General features: G+C 40.3%; 1 protein-coding gene across 11 annotated transcripts in view; it reads left to right on the forward strand.

Moving 5' to 3' along the window:
• The window catches only part of MLLT10 (MLLT10 histone lysine methyltransferase DOT1L cofactor), a 217,638-nt gene that overhangs the window by 36,702 nt on the left and 160,914 nt on the right, over positions 1 to 20,022 (forward strand). For 10 of the 11 annotated variants that reach the window (XM_055296724.2, XM_055296726.2, XM_055296716.2 and 7 more), the window contains one exon: positions 15,716 to 15,770. In XM_055296724.2, the coding sequence (XP_055152699.1) occupies positions 15,716 to 15,770 (55 nt within the window). Of the gene's footprint in view, positions 1 to 1,573; positions 1,621 to 15,715; positions 15,771 to 20,022 lie in introns of those variants that run through there. The other variant, XM_063610196.1, reaches the window with a different exon arrangement.

Here is a 20,022-nt window from a genome sequence, read left to right on the forward strand (position 1 = left end):
AAGAGTGCCTTGTTATACATGCTTATAATTTCCATCAAATATGTGAAAGTTGTTGACCATGATTCCTAAAGATTTTTTTTTTCTGTTATCTCCTGTTTTGTGGCTCCAGTTACAAGTATGTTTGGCCTGTTGAAATTATTTCAGTTATCAGGTATTACATTTTTTAGTGGTTTTTTTTTTTTTCTGTGTTTCATTTAGGTTAGTAATTTTGGTTTCATGGGTTGTAAATCTCAAAGTGTATTTTTCATCTTAGACTTTGTAATTTTCAATTTAGAAGTTCAAATTTTAAAAATATTTCATATTTTTACTTAATATATTTCTTTTAGCCTTCTGATCATATGAAATATCATCATAATTGTTTTAAAGGACTTGTCTACTAATTCTATTTTCTGTTTCATTTCAAAATTGGTTTATTTTTTGTTTCATTATGGGGTGTAATTTCCTGCTTCTATGTAAGTCTTATAAATTTTGATTGACTTTTTAGCTAGTGTGAATTTTACCTTGTTTTCTAGTTTCTCTAGTTTTGTTTGCCTTTTACAAATATTTGTGGACTTTGTTCTGTGGTATTATTAAGTTGCTTGAAAACAGTTCCTTTCTGTTGGGTCTTTCATGTTTTCTTTGATTGGACCAGGGCTGTGTTTAGGGTTAATTTTTTCCTCCTTCTGAAGCCTTTTCTTTCTTAGTACTCCGATGTCATATGTCCAATGTGATATAAATTATATCACATCATTTCCTTTTGGACTTTTGGGTATGGGTACTATTCACATCCTTATGTCAGTTCTGGATGCTATTACCTGTAATTCTTTTGGTGATTTCTCACCTTGCCATTGGATAGCTCCTTTACATTGCAAGTGCTGATTTGTCATTCAAGGAAAAGTTCTAGGGTGAGCCTTTGTAGATCTCTTCATTTCTCTCTCTCTCTCCAGCTCTCTACTCAGTGCTGGTCTCCCTTGTGAGCTCTAGGCACCTTGGCCTCCTTGGACTTCCAGCTCCATTTCCTCAACTTGGGGAGACCACAGGCTCTGCCTGGGTTCCTCCTCCCTGTTCCACGACCTGGAAACTCTCTCAAGGCAGTAAGCCGGGCACACGTGCGGCCCATTTGTTTTTTGTCTTCCAGGGATCACTGTGTTTTGTTACTTGTCCAATATCTTCAGTGCTGTTGTTTCATTCATTTTATTAGGTTTTTATTATTTCACGCAAGGAGGCTAAATCTGGTCCCCTTTAGTCACTCCATCTTGACCAGAAGTGGTATCATTGTGGCGTTAATTTACTTTTTCATGATAACTGGTGATATTCAGCATGTTTTAGCTTGTGTGTTGACCATTCGTGTGTTCTCTTTTGTGATGAGTTTGTTCATTTAGCCTTTACTGTTCTTTGTTTTCTTTTTTCATCTATTTGAGTTGCAGAAGGTGTTTATATGTCCTAAATACTGATCCTTTGTCTGATAAATGTTTTGTAAATACTTTCCCCAAGTCTATGTGGTTTACCTATTTATTTTAACTGTACCTTTTGATGAGCAGAAATATTTTTATCTGATAAGTTTAATTTATAAGTGTTTTCTTTTGTAGTTATTGCTTACTGTGAGCTAAGACACTTTTGCCTAACCTCGAAGTCATGAAGGTAATTTCCTTTATTTCCTCTAAAAGGTTTTGCTTTTGCTAATTTATATTTAGGTCTGTGATGCATCTGAAATTATTTTTGTAGGTTTGAGTATTTTGCATATGGCTATCCAGTTGTTTTTCACCGTTTGTTGAAAAGAGTCTCCTTTTCTCACTGGGTTGCTTTGGGAACATCGCATGGCTGCATAAGTGGGATCTCTTTCAGAAATCTTTATTCTGCTCCAAAAATCTGTTTGTCTAGCCCTGTTAGAGTATTCTGATTATTTTGTAACTTTATATTGTCTTGAAGTCAGAATTGCAAGTCCTAAAACCTTTTTCTTCTTTTTCAAAGTTCTGTATATTCTCCGTCCTTCACATTTCCATATAAATTTTAATAATCTCTTTTCTGTCTTCTCCAAAAAAGGCTGATGGGATCATGATTATAATTGTCTTGAATCTGTTGATCAGTTTGAGGAGAAGTGACATCTTAACAATGATTGAGTCTTAATCATTAGTATAGTATATCTCTCCATTTATTTAGGTCTTTTTTGTTTTGTCTGAGTAGTCGTTTGTTGCTTTTAGCCTTTGGTCTTGCATGTATTCTGTTTTTCAAATTTCTTATTTTTTTTCCTTTTTTTTGAGACAGAGTCTCACTCTGTTGCCTCGTTGGAGTGCGGTGGCGCAGTCTTGACTCACTCCATCTCCTGGGTTCAGACAATTCTCCTGCCTCAGCCTCCCAAGCAGCTGGGATTACAGGCATGTACCACTAAGCCCAGCTAATTTTTATGTTTTTAGTAGAGATAGGGTTTCACCATGTTGGCCAGGCTGGTCAACTCCTGACCTCAAATGATCTGCCTGCTTCGGCCTCCCAAAGTGCTGGGATTACAGGCATGAGCCACCACGCCTGGCCTAAAATTATTTTTAAGTATTTTGTCTTTTTTTGATGCTATTTTAAAATATTAAATACTTTTTTTAGCAATTATAAAGTATTATAAAAATTTCTAATTTTTTGTTGGAAATAAAATTTTTGTATATTGACCTGTTTCTTACAACCTTACTTAAGTCATATTAATTCTACTAGTTTTTTAGGTAGATTACTTAGATGTTTCTAATAGATGATTGTCATAAAACACTTTTATCTCTTTTTTCCCCACTTGTAATTCCTTTCATTCTCTTCCCTTACAGAATGGACTTAATCTTGTTTTCATTCTTAGAGGAGAGCATTCAGTGTTACACCATTAATTATAAGTCAGCTGTAGGGGTTTTATTGTTGAAGTTTATCAGATTGCTTTCAAATATAGGTTTTATTACTATTTAGATATGGCAAGGCCAACAGAACCCAGCATGACTGCCATTGAAAAGATAGTTTGTTCACAGACCCCAGGAGGAATAGTCATGCCATGCCATGGAGAATACACAGTTGAGTAGCTTCCTGAGGGTTTGTGTCGTGAATGGATATTGAGTTTTCTCAAAAGCTTTTTCTGTATCTATTGAGATAATGCTATGTTTTTAAAGATATTAATGTAAATTTCATTGTTTTATTTTCAAATGTTAACACTAAATGCCATTTGGTGTCATGGTGTATTATTCTTTTTTTTTTTTGGAGATGGGTACAGTGGTGCAATCTCTGCTCAGTATAACCTCCACCTCCTGGGTTCAAGTGATTCTTCTGCCTCAGCCTCCCGAGTAGCTGAGATTACAGGCACCTGCCACCATGCCTGGCTAATTTTTTTTGTGGAGACAGGGTTTCACCATGTTGGCCAGGCAGGTCTCCTGACCTGAAGTGATCCTCCCGCCTTGGCCTCTGAAAGTGCTGGGATTACTTTTGTAATCCGTGTGAGCCACCACAGCTGGCCTATTCTTCTTATATATTGTTGGATTTAAATTGCTAATAGTAAATATTTTTGCAACTTTGTATGTGAGAGATTTTGTTGTAACCTTGTTGCTTTTTGTCAAGTGCTGGTATTTTTGGTATATTCATTGGTATTCTTCATGCTAAACTTAGAAAATGATTTGGGAAGCGTTGTCTTCTCTGTTTTCAGGAAATGTTCGTGTGAGATTGATTCTATTATTTCTTTAGTGTTTGAAAGAACTTATCAGTGAAAAAATCTGAGTCTAGAGTTTTCTTTTTGGGAAGGATTTTGATAATGAATTCAACTTAAAATGCTTCTCAGATTTTCTGTTTTATCAGTTTTGATAAGTTTCGTTTTCAAATAATTTTTTTCTTTTCATCTAAGCTGTTGAATTGGTTAGCATAAAGTCATTAATAATAATTTGTTTTATTTTGTATTGGTAATTTGTATTCTTCCTATTTAAAAAAGATTAATTTAGCTTGCAGATTGTCAACTTTTTAGGTTTTTCCTAAGTGTTACCAGAAAGGGGGTCCCAATCCAGACCCCAAGAGAGGGGTTCTTGGATCTTGTGCAAGAAAAAATTTGAGGCGGATTCATAGAGTAAAGTGAAAGCAAGTTTATTAAGAAAGTAAAGGAATAAAAGAATGGCTACTGCATAGGGAGAGCAGTGCTATGGGCCACTGGTTTCCCATTTTTCTGAGTATTTCTTGATTGTATGCTAAACAAGGGGCGGATTATTCATGAGTTTTCTGGGAAAGGGGTGGGCAATTCCCAGAACTAGTGGTTCCTCCCCTTTTTAGACTATATCGGGTAACTTCCTGGCATTGCTGTGGCATTTGTAAACTGTCATGGCACTTGTGGGAGTGTCTCTTAGCATGTTAATGTATTATAATTAGTGTATAATAAGCAGTGAGGACGACCAGAGGTCAGTTTTGTCACCATCTTCGCTTTGGTGGGTTTTGGCCCCCTTCTTTATTACAACATGTTTTATCAGCAAGGTTTTTATGTCTTATATCTTGTGCCAGCCTCCTGTCTCATTCTGTGACTTAGAATGCGTAACTTACTGCAGCCCAGAAGGACTCAGTCTTATTTTCCCCAGCCCCTGTTCAAGATAGAGGCACTCTGGTTCAGTGGTCTCTGACAAAAAGGACCAACTTTGACTTCAAATTTTCTATTACTTTTCTGTTTCATTTTTTCTGCTCTTATTTTTACTATTTATTTCTTTTTTCTACTTACTTTGGTTTACTTTGCCCTTTTATGTATAGGTTCTTTAGGTAGAACCCTACTTATTTTATTTTATTTTATTTTGAGACAGAGTTTTGTGCTGCCATCCAGGCTATAGTGCAGTGGTGCGATCTTGGCTTACTGCAACCTCTGCATCCCGGGTTCAAGTGATTCTCCTGCCTCAGCTCAGCCTCCTGAGTAGCTTGGATTACAGCCACCCACTACCATGCCCAGCTAATTTTTGTATCTTTAACAGAGACGGGGTTTCATCACGTAGGCCAGGCTGGTCTTGAACTTGCGACCTCAGGTGATCCACTTGCCTTGGCCTCCCAAAGTGTTGGGATTACAGGCGTGAGCCACCATACCCGACTGCTAGGTCATTAATTTTATATCTTTTTTTCTAATGTGGTTAGGGAACATAATCTGTATGATTTCCATTATTTTCATTTTATTATGTCCTGCTTTATGGCTCAGTATGTGGCCTTTCATGGGGTATGTACCAAGTTTTTTTTTTTTTTTTGGATACGGAGTCTCGCTGTCGCCCAGGCTGGAGTGCAGTGGCGCGATTTTGGCTCACTGCAGGCTCCGCCCCCCGGGGTTCACGCCATTCTCCTGCCTCAGCCCCCGAGTAGCTGGGACTACAGGCGCCCGCCACCTCGCCCGGCTTATTTTTTGTATTTTTAGTAGAGACGGGGTTTCACCGTGTTAGCCAGGATGGTCTCGATCTCCTGACCTCGTGATCCGCCCGCCTCGGCCTCCCAAAGTGCTGGGATTACAGGCGTGAGCCACCGCGCCCGGCCAACATTGTTTAGATTATTATTATTATTATTTTTTATTTGGTCTGGTTTTGTCAGTCACAAAGAGGAGTGTTAAAATATCTTACCATGTTTGGGGCACTGAGTGTTCTGACTATGCCTTATGCTAATTTTTGCTTCATGTATTTTGAAGCCTTGTTTTTAGGTGCATACATTTATAATTATTATGACTTCTTCATTGTCTGACTTACTGTGAAATGCCCCTCCCTCTCTTTACTATGTAGCCACTCACCATCTTTTTTTTTTCTTTTTGTTTGTTTTTTTTTGAGATGAGGTTTTACTCTGTCACCCAGGCTGGAGTGCAGTGGTGTGATCTCGGCTCACTGCAGCCTTTGCCTCCCAGATTCAAGCAGTTCACCTGTTTCAGCCACCCTAGTAGCTGGGACTATAGGTGTGTGCCACCATGCCTGGCTAATTTTTGTATTTTTGGTAGAGATGGGGCTTTGCCATGTTGGCCAGGCTGGTCTCGAACCCCTGGCCTCAAGTGATCAAGTGCCCGCCTTGGCCTCCCAAAGTGCTGGGATTACAGGTGTGAGCCACCATGCACCCAGCCTATCCGTTTACTTTTGACCTGTTTGTGTCTTCACTTAAAGTGTGTTTCTTACAGACACCTTGTGTTTACTTTTCTTTCTGTGCTAATACACAATTTTTTTTTTTTTTTTTGAGATGGAGTTTTGCTCTTGTTACCCAGACTGGAGTGCAATGGTGCAATCTCGGCTCACCGCAACCTTTGCTTCCCGGGTTCAAGCGATTCTCCTACCTCAGCCTCATGAGTAACTAGGATTATAGGCATGCGCCACCACACCTGGCTAATTTTTGTATTTTTAGTAGAAATGAGGTTTCTCCATGTTGATTAGGCTGGTTTTGAACTCCCGACCTCAGGTGAATCGCCCGCCCCGGACTCCTAAAGTGCTAGGGTTACAGGCGTGAGCCACTGCCCCCAACCAATTTTTTTGTTTTGAAACAGTCTCTACATCACTACAATCAATTTTAGAACACTTGTATCCCCTCAAAAAGAAGCCCTTTGGCCCATTAACAGTCACCCTCCATTACCCTAATTCCCCAGCTCCTGGCAATCACTAATCTTCATTTCTGTCTCTCTCCCTATTTGGGACATTTCATATAAATGGAATCATATGATATATGGTGTATTGTGAGTGGCTTCTTTCTCCTAGCATAATGTACAAGCGCTTGTTTTGTAGAACTTCATTCCCTTTTGTTGTCAAATAATATTCTATTGCATGGCTGTACTACATTTTCTTTACTCATTCATTAATTGATAGACATTTAGGTGGTATATACTTTTGCAATATTATGAATAATGTTATTATGAACGTTTGTTTGCAAATCCAGACATTTGTTTTCAATTCTCTTGGGCGTAGGATTTTTATTTCATGCTGTAACTCTGTTTAACCTTTTGAAAAACTGACAAAGAGGCTGTAACATTTTAAATTACCAGCAACAGTAGATGAAGGTTTTTTTTTTTTTTTTTTTTTTTTGAGATGGAGTCTCCCTCTGTTGCCCAGGCTGGAGTGCCATGGCGCAATCTCGGCTCACTGCAATCTTCACCTCCTGGGTTCAAGTGATTCTCCCACCTCAGCCTCCCGAGTAGCTGGGATTACAGGCACCCGCCATCATGCTGGGCTAATTTTTGTATTTTTGTAGAGATGGGGTTTCACCATATTGGCCAGGCTAGTCTTACTGGCCAGGCTAGTCTTGAACTCCTGACCTCAGGTGATCCGCCCATGTTAGCCTCCCAAAGTGCTGGGATTACAGGCGTGAGCCACCACACCCAGCCTATATGAAGGTTTTAATTTCTCCATCTCTTTGCCAACATTTTTTGTTGTTTGGCTTTTGATTTTAGCTATCCTACAGGGCATGAGGTAGTATCTGATTGTGGTATTGATTTTTATTTATTTTTTTCATTATATTATTTTTTAGACGGAGTCTCACTCTGTTGTTCAGGCTGGAGTACAGTGGTGCGATATCTTGGCTCACGGCAACCTCTGCCTCCCGGGTTCAAGCGATTCTCCTGCCTCAGCCTCCTGAGTACCTGGGATTACAGGTGCCCGCCATCATGCTTGGCTAATTTTTGTAATTTTAGAAGAGATGGGAGTTTCACCATAATGGCCAGGCTAGTCTCAAACTCCTGACCTCAGGTGATCCACCTGCCTAGACCTCCCAAAGTGTTGAGATTACAGTCGTGAGCCACCGCACCTGGCCTGGTGTTGATTTTTAATCCTTAATGATTAATGACGTTAAGTATCTTTTCATGTGCTTATTGGTCATTTATGTATTTTCTTTGGAGAAGTGTCTATTTAGATCCTTTGTTCAATTTTTAGCTGGGCTGTATAGCTTTTTATTTTTGAGTGGAAGAGCTCTGTATCCTGGATACAAACTACTTGTCAGACATGTGACTTGTAAATATTTCTTCCATCCTTTTACTTTCCTGATGGTTTTGTTTGTAGCAAAAAAGTCTGTAGGTTTGGTAAATTCTAGTTATTTTTTCTTTTTTTTTTTTTTTGAGACGGAGTCTCGTTCTGTCGCCCAGGCTGGAGTGCAGTGGCGCAATCTCGGCTCACTGCAAGCTCCGCCTCCTGGGTTCACGTCGTTCTCCTGCCTCAGCCTCTCTGAGTAGCTGGGACTACAGGCACCCGCCACCACGCCCGGCTAATTTTTTGTATTTTTAGTAGAGACGGGGTTTCACCGTGGTCTCGATCTCCTGACCTCGTGATCCGCCCGCCTCGGCCTCCTAAAGTGCTATTACAAGCGTGAGCCACTGCGCCCGGCCTATTTTTTCTTTTATTGCCTCTGCTTTTAGTATTATGTCTAAAAACTGTTGTTCAACCAAGTCCTAAAGACTTACCTTCTATGTTTTTTTCTGAAGTTTTATAGTTTTAGCTCTTACATTTAGTTCTGCGATTCACTTTTGAATTGATTTTTAAATATAGTATCAGGAAGGGTTTCAACTTAATTCTTCTGCACATTCCTCTAGCAATTTAAGTATATTTCTTTACTCTTTTCAGTCTGTTTTTATAGTATTACCACTTATGGGTAATATTGTACCAGTTGTAAAGTATACAAAGCTTGTAAGTTGTTCTTTTATATCACCTCTGTTTGTTGTCAGTTATGCTATTGTCATGTGTGTTGGAACTACGTATATTATAAGCCCCAGAAAACAACAATATAATTTTGGCTTTCAATAATCATGTAATGTTAAGAACTTAAGAGCTAAAAGTCTTCTAAGTTTATCCAGATATTTACCATTTGTGGTAGTCGTCTTTGTCTCCAGAAGATTTACATTTTCTAGCATCATTTGTCTTAATTCTGAAGAATTTCTTCAGCCTTTCTTGCAGGGCATATCTTTTGGTGATAAATTGTGTTTGCTTTCTTTTATCTGAAAGTACCTATTTCATCTTTATTTTTGAAGGGCATTGTGGTTGGATATAGAATTCTGTGTTGACAGTGCTTTATCTCTTAGCAATTTAAGTATTTTAGTTTACTTTATTTTGGCTTCCGTATTTTATGATGAGAAATCTGCCATTTATCCAGTCACTGTTCCTTCTGCCCTCAGTGTAATGTGACATTTTCTTTTAGTGCTTCAAGATTTTTCCCTCTGTGTTTGCTGTTTAGCAAGGCATTTGGCTGTTTGAGGTTTTCTGAGATTCTTGAATCTGTGAATGTGTCTTTTTTCAAATTGAGGAAATTTTCAGCCATCATTTCTTCAAAATTTTCTTTCCTGTCTCATATTCTTTCTACTTTTTAAGGCCTTTGGTTATGCATGTGAGACCATTTGGTACCGTCCTGTGGGTCCCTGAAGCCCTGTTTTTTTTTTTTTTTTAACCTCTATTTCCTCTTTCAGATTAGATTCTTTTTTTTTTTTTTTTTTTTTGAGATGGAGTTTCGCTCTTGTTGCCCAGACTGGAGTGCGATGGCGTGATCTCAGCTCAACGCAACCTCCACTTCCTGGGTTCAAGTGATTCTCCTGCCTCAGCCTCCTGAGTAGCTGGGACTACAAGCGTGCGCCACCACACCTGGCTAATTTTCTATTTTTTAGTAGAGACGGGGTTTCTCCATGTTGGTCAGGCTGGTCTCGAACTCCTGAACTCAGGTGACCCACCCACCTCGGCCTCCCAAAGTGCTGGGATTACAGGTGTGAGCCACCATGCCCGGCCTCAGATTAGATTCTATCTATTGATGTAGCTTCAAGTTCACTGACTCTTCTGTCATCTCAGATTTGTTGTTGTGTAGCTTGCCTAGTGAAATTTTTACTTCACATGTTGTATTTTTAGTATTTAAAAAATTCTTTTTTTTTTTTTTTTTTTTAATTTGAGATCGAGTCTTGCTCTTTTGCCCAGGCTGGAGTGCAGTGGTGCTATTATATTACTGCAGCCTCAAACTCCCAGGCACAAGTGATCCTCCTGCCTTAGCCTTCTGAGTATTTGGGACTGCAGACTGGTGCTACCATGCTCGGTTTATAGTTCTTTTTTGTTGTGGTTGCTGATACATCCTGTTTTATTTATTATAGGTTTCAGTGGGCAGATTTAATTAGCATTTAGTGACATTTTTCCATAAAACGTTACAATATAACGGAAATGGTATAGTTCGGAATAGAGGAAAGAAATCACTGATAATCTTACCATCCTTATCACAGTCCTATTAATATATTTTGTGTATTTTTTTTTTTTTTTGAGATGGAGTCTTGCTCTGTCACCCAGGCTGGAGTGCTGTGGCATGATCTTGGCTCACTGCAACCTCTGTCTCCCGGGTTCACGCCATTCTCCTGCCTCAGCCTCCTGAGTAGTGGGGACTATAGGCGCCCGCCACCATGCCTGGCTAATTTTTTTTGTATTTTTAGTAAAGACGGGGTTTCACCGTGTTAGCCAGGATGGTCTCGATCTCCTGACCTCGTGATCCGCCCACCTCGGCCTCCCAAAGTGCTGGGATTACAGGCGTGAGCCACTGCACCCGTCCTATTTTGTGTATTTTCTTTTCTTGTTTTTGAGACAGAGTCTTGCACTGTCGCCTGGCCTGGAATGCAATGGCGCGAGCTTGGCTCACTGAAACCTCTCCCTCCTGGGTTCACGCAATTCTCCTGCCTCAGCCTCCTGAGTAGCTGGGATTACAAGTGCACACTGCCACGCCTGGCTGATTTTTTTTGTTTTTTTTTTTAGTAGGGACGAAGTTTCACTATGTTGGCCAGACTGGTCTCGAACTCCTGACCTCATGATCTGCCTGCCTTGGCTTCCCAAAGTGCTAGAATTACAGGTGTGAGACACTGTGTGCAGCCTATTTTGTGTGTTTTCTTTTGATGTTCAGTTAATTATTTTTTTTTTTTTTGAGACGGAGTCTCGTTCTGTAGCTCAGGCTGGAGTGCAGTGGCACAATCTCGACTTACTGCGAGCTCCCTTTCCCGGGTTCACACTGTCCTCCTGCCTCAGCCTCCCTAGTAGCTGGGACTACAGGCGCCCGCTATCACACCTGGCTAATTTTTTTTGTACTTTTAGTAGAGACGGGGTTTCACCGTGTTAGCCAGGATGGTCTCGATCTCCTGACCTGGTGATTGCCTGCCTTGGCCTCCCAAAGTGCTGGGATTACAGGTGTGAGTCACCGTGCCTGGCCGTATTTGTGTTTTTAAACATGGAAAAAGTACAGCTAAAATAATGGTATGAAAGATTAAAAAAAAAATGCACTTGTATAGGGCTTTACCATGAATGAAGCTTACAGGACTAGAAGTTGCTCTGGGTGAGTCAGTGAGTAAGTGGTGAGTGAATGTGAAAGCCTGGGACATTTTTGTACACTACTGTTAGGGTTTGGCTGTGTATCCCCACCCAAATTTCATCTCGAGTTATAATCCCTATGTGTTGAAGGGGGGAGGTGACTGGATAATGGGGACAGTTTCCCCCATCCTGTTCTCATGATAGTGAGTGAATTCTCTTGTGATCTCATGGTTTTGAAAGTGGCAGTTTTTTCCTATGTACACATTCTCTTTCTCTTGCTTGCTGCCATGTAAGACGTGCTTGCTTCCCCTCCCATGATGATTGAAAGTTTCCTGAGGCTTCCTCAGCCATGTGGAGCTGTGAGTCAATTAAGCCTCTTTTCTTTATAAATTGCCCAGTCTTGGGTAGTTCTTTATAGCAGTGAGAGAATGGACTGCTACAACTACTGTAGACTTTTAAACATTGTACACTTAATGTACACTAAATTTATTTTAAAAATTGCTCTGTCATGTTACTATGGCTATTACATCATTATGTCACTAGGCAATAGGAATTTTTTAGTTCCATTTAATCTCATGGGACCACCCTTGTGTATGTTGTTGTTGTTATGCAGACTGTATTTTGAGAGAGACCACATTCATACAGCTTTTCTTATAGTAGATTGTTATAATTTTTTTTTTTTTTTAATTTTTAAAAATTTTTTGAGGTGGAGTCTCTGTCTCTGTTTCCCAGGCTGGAGTGCAGTGGCACGATCTTGGCTCACTGCAATCTCCTAGGTTCAATCGATTTTTGTGCCTTAGCCTCCTGCTTAGCTCGGACTGCAGGCATGTGCCACCATATTCAGCTAATTTTTTTGTGTTTTTAGTAGAGATGGGGTTTCACCATGTTGGCCAGGCTGGTCTTGAACTCCTGACCTCAGGTGATCTGCCTGCCTCAGCCTCCCAAAATCCTGGGATTGTAGGTGTGAGCCACTACACCCGGCCTGTTCTATTTTATTGTTGTTGTTAATCTGTTACTCTGCCTAATTTATAAATTAAACTTTTTTATAGGTGTGTATGTGTAGCAAAAAACAGAATCAAGTGCTCAGTACCATTTGTCATTTCAGACATCCGCTGGGGTTCTTAGAATGTTTCTTCCATGGATAACTGGGGGACTACTGCATTTAGGAGGTGACTGAAGTGGTCCTGATGAAAAGTGATGGTTGCTTTAAGTAGGGTAATAGTGGAGATGGAGAGAGAGAGGCAGATCTCACCAGTATTTAGGAAGAGGAAGGGCACAATACAGTTATGGATTAAAAGTGAGATTAGGGAGTGAGGTATGAAGTGGTCAAAGATGATGTATTCTAGGTGTCTTGCATGAGCAATGTGTCATTGAAAATATCATTACTAATATATGGAAAGAGCAGGAAGAGCAGGTTTTGTCATAAATTGTGGAGCGTTTCAAGTGTCTATGTAGGCTGGTTGTGGTGGCTCACTATAATCCTAGCACTTTAGGAGGCTGAGGTGAGTGGATCACTTGAGGCCAGGAGTTTGAGACCAACCTGGGCAACATGATGAAACCCCATATTTCTACTAAAAATAGAAAAAGTTAGCTGGACGTGGTGGCACACGCCTGTAATCCCAGCTCCTTGGGAGGCTGAGGCAGGAGAATTGCTTGAACTCTGGAGCTGGAGGTTGCAGTGAGCCGAGATCCAGCCACTGCACTCCAGCCTGGGCAACAGAGTGAGACTCCATCTTAAAATAAAATAAAATAAAGTGTTTATGTAGCATACAGGGTTTTATACCTGAACCTGAGGACAGATACAAATAGATAAAATTTGGGAGTCACTGTTATATTTTTATAATTTAGTTGGTAATGGAAATTTGGACAATGAATAAGATTGTCTAGTGTTTCACGTGAAATAAGATGACATCTTAGGCCAGAGCCCTGAGGTACTTCACCATTTAAAGGTTTGATAGGGTGATCAGAAAGGTGCTGCCAAAGAGGTAATAGGAAAATCAGGAGAGTGAAATACTGAAAGGCAAGAAATACAGCGGTATTAGTCTGTTTTAGGTTAAAGGAATACCTGAAACTGGGTAGATTATTAATATAAAGAAAAGAGGTTTATTTGGTTCACGGTTCTGTAGGCTGTACAAGCATACCACCAACATCTTTGGGCTGAGGAAACTTTTACTCATGGGGGAGTAGAAATGGGGACCGGGAGTGTCACATGGTGAGAGAAGGGAGCAAGATGGCAGGCTCTTTTTACCAATCAGATCTCATGTGAACTAACAACAGCAAGAAACTCACTCGTTACCACAGGGAAAACACCAAGACATTCACCAGGGATCTGCCCCCATTACCCAAACACCTTTTGCTAGGCTCCACCTTCAACACTGGGATTACATTTTTACACGAGATTTGGAGGCACAAATATCCAAACTATCAATAGGCTCAATTTTTTTTTTTTTGAGACTGAGTCTCATTCTGTCGCCCAGGCTGGAGTGCAGTGGTGTGATCTCGGCTCACTGCAAGCTCCACCTCCCGGGTTCATGCCATTCTCCTGCCTCAGCCTCCCAAGTAGCTGGGGTTACAGGTGCCTGCCACCACGCCCAGCTAATTTTTTGTATTTTTAGTAGAGACGGGATTTCACCATGTTAGCCAGGATGGTCTCGATCTGCTGACCTCGTGATCCACCCGCCTTGGCCTCCCACAGTCCTGGGATTATAGGCGTGAGCCACCGCGCACAGCCAATAGGCTCTATTGTTTTAAAAATTATTTTTTGTAGAGATGAGGTCTCACTTTTTGCTTAGGCTGGTCTCGAACTCCTGACCTCAAGTGGTCCTTCTGTTTTGGCCTCTGAAAGTGCTGCGATTATATGTGTGAGGCACTGCACCCGGCCTCAGTAGGCTTTTATGGCTTATGCTTTCTGTACTTTTAATACTATTTCAACTTAATATTCTTCTCCAATTTTTTGTTGTAATTTATGTATGTATGTAAGTATATATATATTTATATGTAGGGTGTGTATATATAGTGTGTGTATATATAGAGTCTGTGTGTGTGTGTATATATAATGTGTGTGTATATATACGCACATATGTATGTATACACACACACACACACATTTTTTTTTATTTTTGTTTTTTTGAGATAGGGTCCACTCTGTAACCCAGGCTGGAGTGCAGTGGTGCAGTCATGGCTCACTGCAGCCTTGACCTTCTGGGCTCAATTGATCTGCCCGCCTCAGCCTGCTGAGTAGCTGGTACTACAGGTGTGCCACCATCACACCCAGCTAATTTTTGTGTTTTTTTTGTTTTTGTTTTTTGTAGAGGTGGGATTTTGCCGTGTTGCCCAGGCTGGTCTCGAACCCCTGGGCTTAAGCGATCTGCCTACCTCAGCCTCCCTAAGTGCTGGGATTACAGGTGTGATCCACTGTGCCCGGCCTATATTACTATATTGTATGCTGCAAAACCTCTTTTGGAAACAAAGTGGGATATAAATAATACTCAAGTGAGACTTTCAGGAACATGTTCTTCATAGTAAGACAATGCCATTGAAACTGACTGTGTTTCATAAGAAGTGGTAGTACTGGCTCTACATTTATTTTTGGTTTTAAATTCTGAGCACGGGAAGGAGACGGATCCACAATAAATTTTGAGTACTATTGTGTTGGAATAATAATAGCTGATTAGCCTAATTCCTTTCAGAAGGGAAATCAGCATGCATGAGATCATTTCTTGCCACTTAAAATTCTAAATTCTAGAGTTTGGCTCTTTAAGAGAAACCAGACGTCAGTACTTGATGGCGGTCATCCTAGCTGACCATAAGACAGGAAGTAAACAGGTAACGGGCAAATGTTAAAAGCCTTGCCCCATTCCTGTGTTGAGAGGACCTTTTGGTTTTTTTCCCGCTCCCCAGGTAAATAATCCCAGCATCTTTGTGTTTTTATTAATGTAAGATTTAAAAAATTGTGGCAGGAGTTTTGTTTTGTTTTGTTGTGTTTCTTTTAGTTGGAATTTCGTTCTTGTTGCCCAGACTGGAGTGCAATGGCGCGATCTTGGCTCACCGCAACCTCCACCTCCTGGATTCAAGCAGTTCTCCTGCCTCAGCCTCCCCAGTACCTGGGATTACAGGCATGCGCTGCCATGCCTGGCTAATTTTTTATTTTTAGTAGAGACGGGGTTTCTGCATGTTGGTCAGGCTGTTCTCGAGCTCCCGACCTCAGGTAATCCGCCCGCCTCAGCCTCCCAAAGTTCTAAGATTACAGGCATGAGCCACCGCGCCTGGCCCATGGCAGGAGTTTAGAAGTTAAAATGTACTTTAAAAAAATTACTTGTCCTCTGAAGAAGATCACATGTCATCGAGAACAACTGTTTGTGAAGAATGTTCTGAAATATTCTTGGGGGGCAACTAGGACAAATGCTGCTCTCACATTTTCAGTAGTTTTGAAGTTGCAGGGAAGATACTACATTTTTGATTATCTGAAATATTTCATCATTACCTATTTCTTTTTTTTTTTATAGAGATGTGAACTTTGTCCCCATAAGGATGGAGCTTTAAAAAGAACAGATAATGGGGGTAAGTGCAGAGATTTCTTGAAAAAAAAAAAAAAAAAAAAAATTACTGAAAACTGGGACAGTGGAGTATTTTCAAATATTTGGTAGTTTATTTTATTTCATCAAATTAAACAGCGTTTTCTACTCATTTTTAACAGTAGTGGCTATAATTTATGAATCCTTATTGTATTGACCCACGATTTTTCTACTTTGCGGACAAACTTAAGCATTGGCTATTTTATGCAGTATGATCTATTAAATACATACTTATAATTTAAATTCTTATGTTTTTGGCTGGGCGAGGTGGCTCACAACCTGTAATTCCAGCACTTTGGGAGGCCAAGGGAGGTGGATCACCTGAGGTCAGGAGTTCGAGACCAGCCTGGCCAACATAGTGAAACCCGGTTTCTACTAAAAATAGAAAAATTAGCTGGGCGTGGTGGGGCCTGCCTGTAGTCCCAGCTACTTGGGAGGCTGAGGCAGGAGAATCGCTTGAACTTGGGGGATGGAGATTGCAGTGAGCTGAGATTGTACCATTGCCCATTAGCCTGCATGACAGAAGGAGACTGTCTCCAAAAAAAAAAAAAGTATTTTTTTAAATGGATATAGTTTCTTATATTAGGAATTTTTTTTGAAAAATGAGCCACATTTTTTTGTTGTTGTTGTTAGACCTAAAATCTGTTGTTTTAAATTCTTTTTTTCTGTTTTGTGTATCTCTAGACAGATGATGTTTCTAGTGAATGTTTTTTTTGTTTGTTTTTTTTGAGACGGAGTCTCGCTCTGTCGCCCAGGCTGGAGTGCAGTGGTGCAATCTCGGCTCACTGCAAGCTCCGCCTCCCGGGTTCACGCCATTCTCCTGCCTCAGCCTCTCCGAGTAGCTGGGACTACAGGCGCCCGCCACCATGCCCGGCTAATTTTTTGTATTTTTAGTAGAGACGGGGTTTCACCGTGTTGGCCAGGATGGTCTCGATCTCCTGACCTCCTGATCCGCCCTCCTCGGCCTCCCAAAGTGCTGGGATTACAAGCGTTGAGTCACTGCGCCCGGCCTGTGAATGTTAATTTTATTTAACTCTGAGGATCTTGTTGCTTGAATATAAAGAAATGTTGACTTTTAGGCTGGGTATGCTGCCTGACACCTGTAATCCCAGCTCTTTGAGAGGCCAAGGTAGGAGGCTCACTGGACCATAGGAGTCTGAGACCATCCTGGGCAACATAGGGAGACCTTGGTCTCTGCAAAAGTAAATATAAAAAATAAAAATAAAAAGACTTAGTTACACATGGTGGCACATGCCTGCAGTTCCAGCTACTTGGGAAGCTGAGCAGGAGGATAGCTTGAGTCTGGGAGGTCAAGGCTGCAATGAGCCATGGTCACACCACTGTACTTCAGTCCCTGGGATGGGTGAAAGTGAGACCCTGTCTTAACAACAACAACAACAACAAAAAAAGCTGACTTCTGTATCATATTTTGGTATGCTTTCCTGTGAACCCTTGTATATTACTCATTTTCTTCTCCACTTTCAGTTATCTTTGTCAGAGAAATCATATTTTTCTACAGCTCAGTACTATTCTGAAATGTGTAGACATGAGTTTATTAGACCATGGCATGTATGATGAGGCAGCTAAAAAAAGGTTAAGCTGCTATTACTGTACTCTTCTCCATTTTGGGTAGCCACCTCTAAAGTAGTTTTGGCATAGGCTAGAGTAATGGTGTGAGTAAATAAAAGGGAAAAGTAGAATGATTTTGGCTAGCTATATATATTTTACAGTTTAATCTTCAGACTATGTTTTACAGTCAGATTGTACAGAATTTAAAAATAGGTTGAAAACTCTTACTGTTATTCCTCTTCCCCATCTGCCCAGTTTATCAGTAGCTTTCCTGCTACTATGTAGTAATTACTTTCTTGCATATCTTTCTAGGTTTCTTTTGCATATTCAAATGTGAATAGACAAAGACTTATTTACTCCCTCCATCTTTATACAAATGGGTTAATATTATATAGTCTTCTGCATCTTAATTCATTTCACTGAACAATTTATCTGTTTTTTTTTTGAGACTGCTTTTCTTTTTTCTTCGATTTTCTTTTTTTTGAAGCTTCATTCATTTGCCCAGGCTGGAGTGCAGTGGTGCAGTCTCAGCTCACTGCAACCTCCACCTTCTGGGCTCAAGCGATTCTCCTGCCTCAGCCTCCCAAGTTGCTGGGATTACAGGTATGTGCCACCACGCCCGGCTAATTTTTATATTTTTAGTAGAGATGGGGTTTCACGATGTTGGCCAGGCTGGTGTTGAACTCCTGACCTCAAATGATCCTACTGCCTCGGCCTTCCAAAGTTCTGAGATTACAGGTGTGAGTCACTGCACCTGGCATGAACAATTTATCTTGTTATCAGTATAGAGCTTTTTTTTCTTTTTAACCATGTTATCTAATATCTAATCAATCAGTTCTTGATGCACTTTCTCATCTTCTGCTTTGATGACTAACTCTTGTATATATGTCATTTTGCTTGTATACAAGTATATCTATAGGATTATTAATTTCCATAGGTGGAAACATTGAGTCAAAGGAGTTTTGCAGTTAATTTTGATGAATACTTCCAAATTATTTGCCCTGTAGTTTTACCAATATATGTTCCCAGTTTTTCCAATATATGAATAAAAAAGCTGTTCTTCATACCTTTGGTAATCTAACAGGTAAAAGTTTGTATATCCAAGCAGTAGTTTTGCATTTCTCTTAATATTAGTGAAGTTCACATCTTTTTATAGTTTGAAGAGCAATTTGTTTTTTCTCTTCTGTGGTCTGTTTTTTGACTTGGTTGTTGATCTTTTTCTTTTTTGTTTGAGACAGGGTCTGCCTCTGTCATGAAGGCTGGAGTGCAGTGGCTTGATCTTGGCTCACCGCAGCCTCTGCCTCCCCCGTTTAAGGGACTCTTCTGCCTCACTCACCCGAATAGCGGGGATTATAGGCGCACGCCACCATGCCCAGCTGATTTTTCTATTTTTAGTAGAGATGGGATCCACCCACCTTGGTCTCCCAAAGTGGTGGGACTACGGGTGTGAACCACCATGCCCAGCCACAATTGTTGATCTTTTTAGTTTGATTTATTGGAGTCTTCATAAGGAGCCCCTTATATATTATTATGCTGCCTTGATATGAGTTGGACTAATTTTTGCCCATCTGGTTAGTCTTTGTTTATATTGTGTGCTTTTAAAAAAATTTTTTTACCATGCATGAGTTTTTGATTTTAATTTTGTTCAATTTATTAATCTTTCATGACATCTGTATTTTGAGTTATTAGTTAGAAAGGTCTTCACTATTCCAAAGTTTTGTTTTTTTTTTTTTAAGTGACAGGTTTTCATTCTGTTGTTCAGGCTGAAGTGCAAGTAGCAGGATCCTAGCTCACTGTAGCTTTGTAGTCCTGGGCTCAAGTGATTTTCCTGCCTCAGCTTTGAGAGTGTTGGAATTACAGGAATGAGCCACTGCACCTGGTGTAAACCTTCCATCTTATTAAATATTTCCTATTCTGGTTTGTTTCACTCATTCCATTCTACCCTCTCTATTAGCTTAAAAAACTTAACATTACTATGTGCTTTTTTTCCTCTTTCTGAATCCTCTGAAACTCTTAGGATACTGTAAATTCACTTGTCCATCTCCTGACATATATTTTATTTTTGTCATGTACTTTCATTCTCTGTTTCTTTAATAATTATAGTGATTTTGTCAGGTGTTTGTTGAGGATTGTGCTAGTCACTTAAAATGAAACAGTTTGTGTAAATTTGGTGTTATTTTTCTTTGAATTCTATATAGAACTTCGTGAGAAACTGAAACTTTTCTGGGAAAATTTTTGATAATTCTTTTTTTGACAAAATTATAGGGACATTCCTTTCCCCTCTTTCCCTTTCCCTTCCCCTTCCCTTTCCCTTTCCCTTCCCCTTTCTCTCTCTCTCTCTCTCTCTCTCTCTCTCTTTCTTTTTTAACAGTGTATCACTTTGTTGCCCAGGCTACAGTGCAGTGATGCAGTCATAGCTCACTGTAGCTTCAAATTCCTGGATTCAAGTGATCCTTCTGCCTCAGCCTCCTGAATAGGTGGGACCACAGGCACACCATGCCTGGCCAGTATTTTTTTCTTTTTGTATTTTTTGTAGAGACAGGCGATCTCGCTTTGTTGCCGAGGGTGGTCTCGAACATCTGGGCTCAAGCTATCCTCCTGCCTCATCCTCTCAAAGTGTTGGGGTTACAGGCTTGAGCCCTTGGGCCTGACCTATTTTTATACACTTA

Source organism: Symphalangus syndactylus, chromosome 10, assembly GCF_028878055.3.
Source record: "Symphalangus syndactylus isolate Jambi chromosome 10, NHGRI_mSymSyn1-v2.1_pri, whole genome shotgun sequence".
Lineage (NCBI taxonomy): Eukaryota > Metazoa > Chordata > Mammalia > Primates > Hylobatidae > Symphalangus > Symphalangus syndactylus.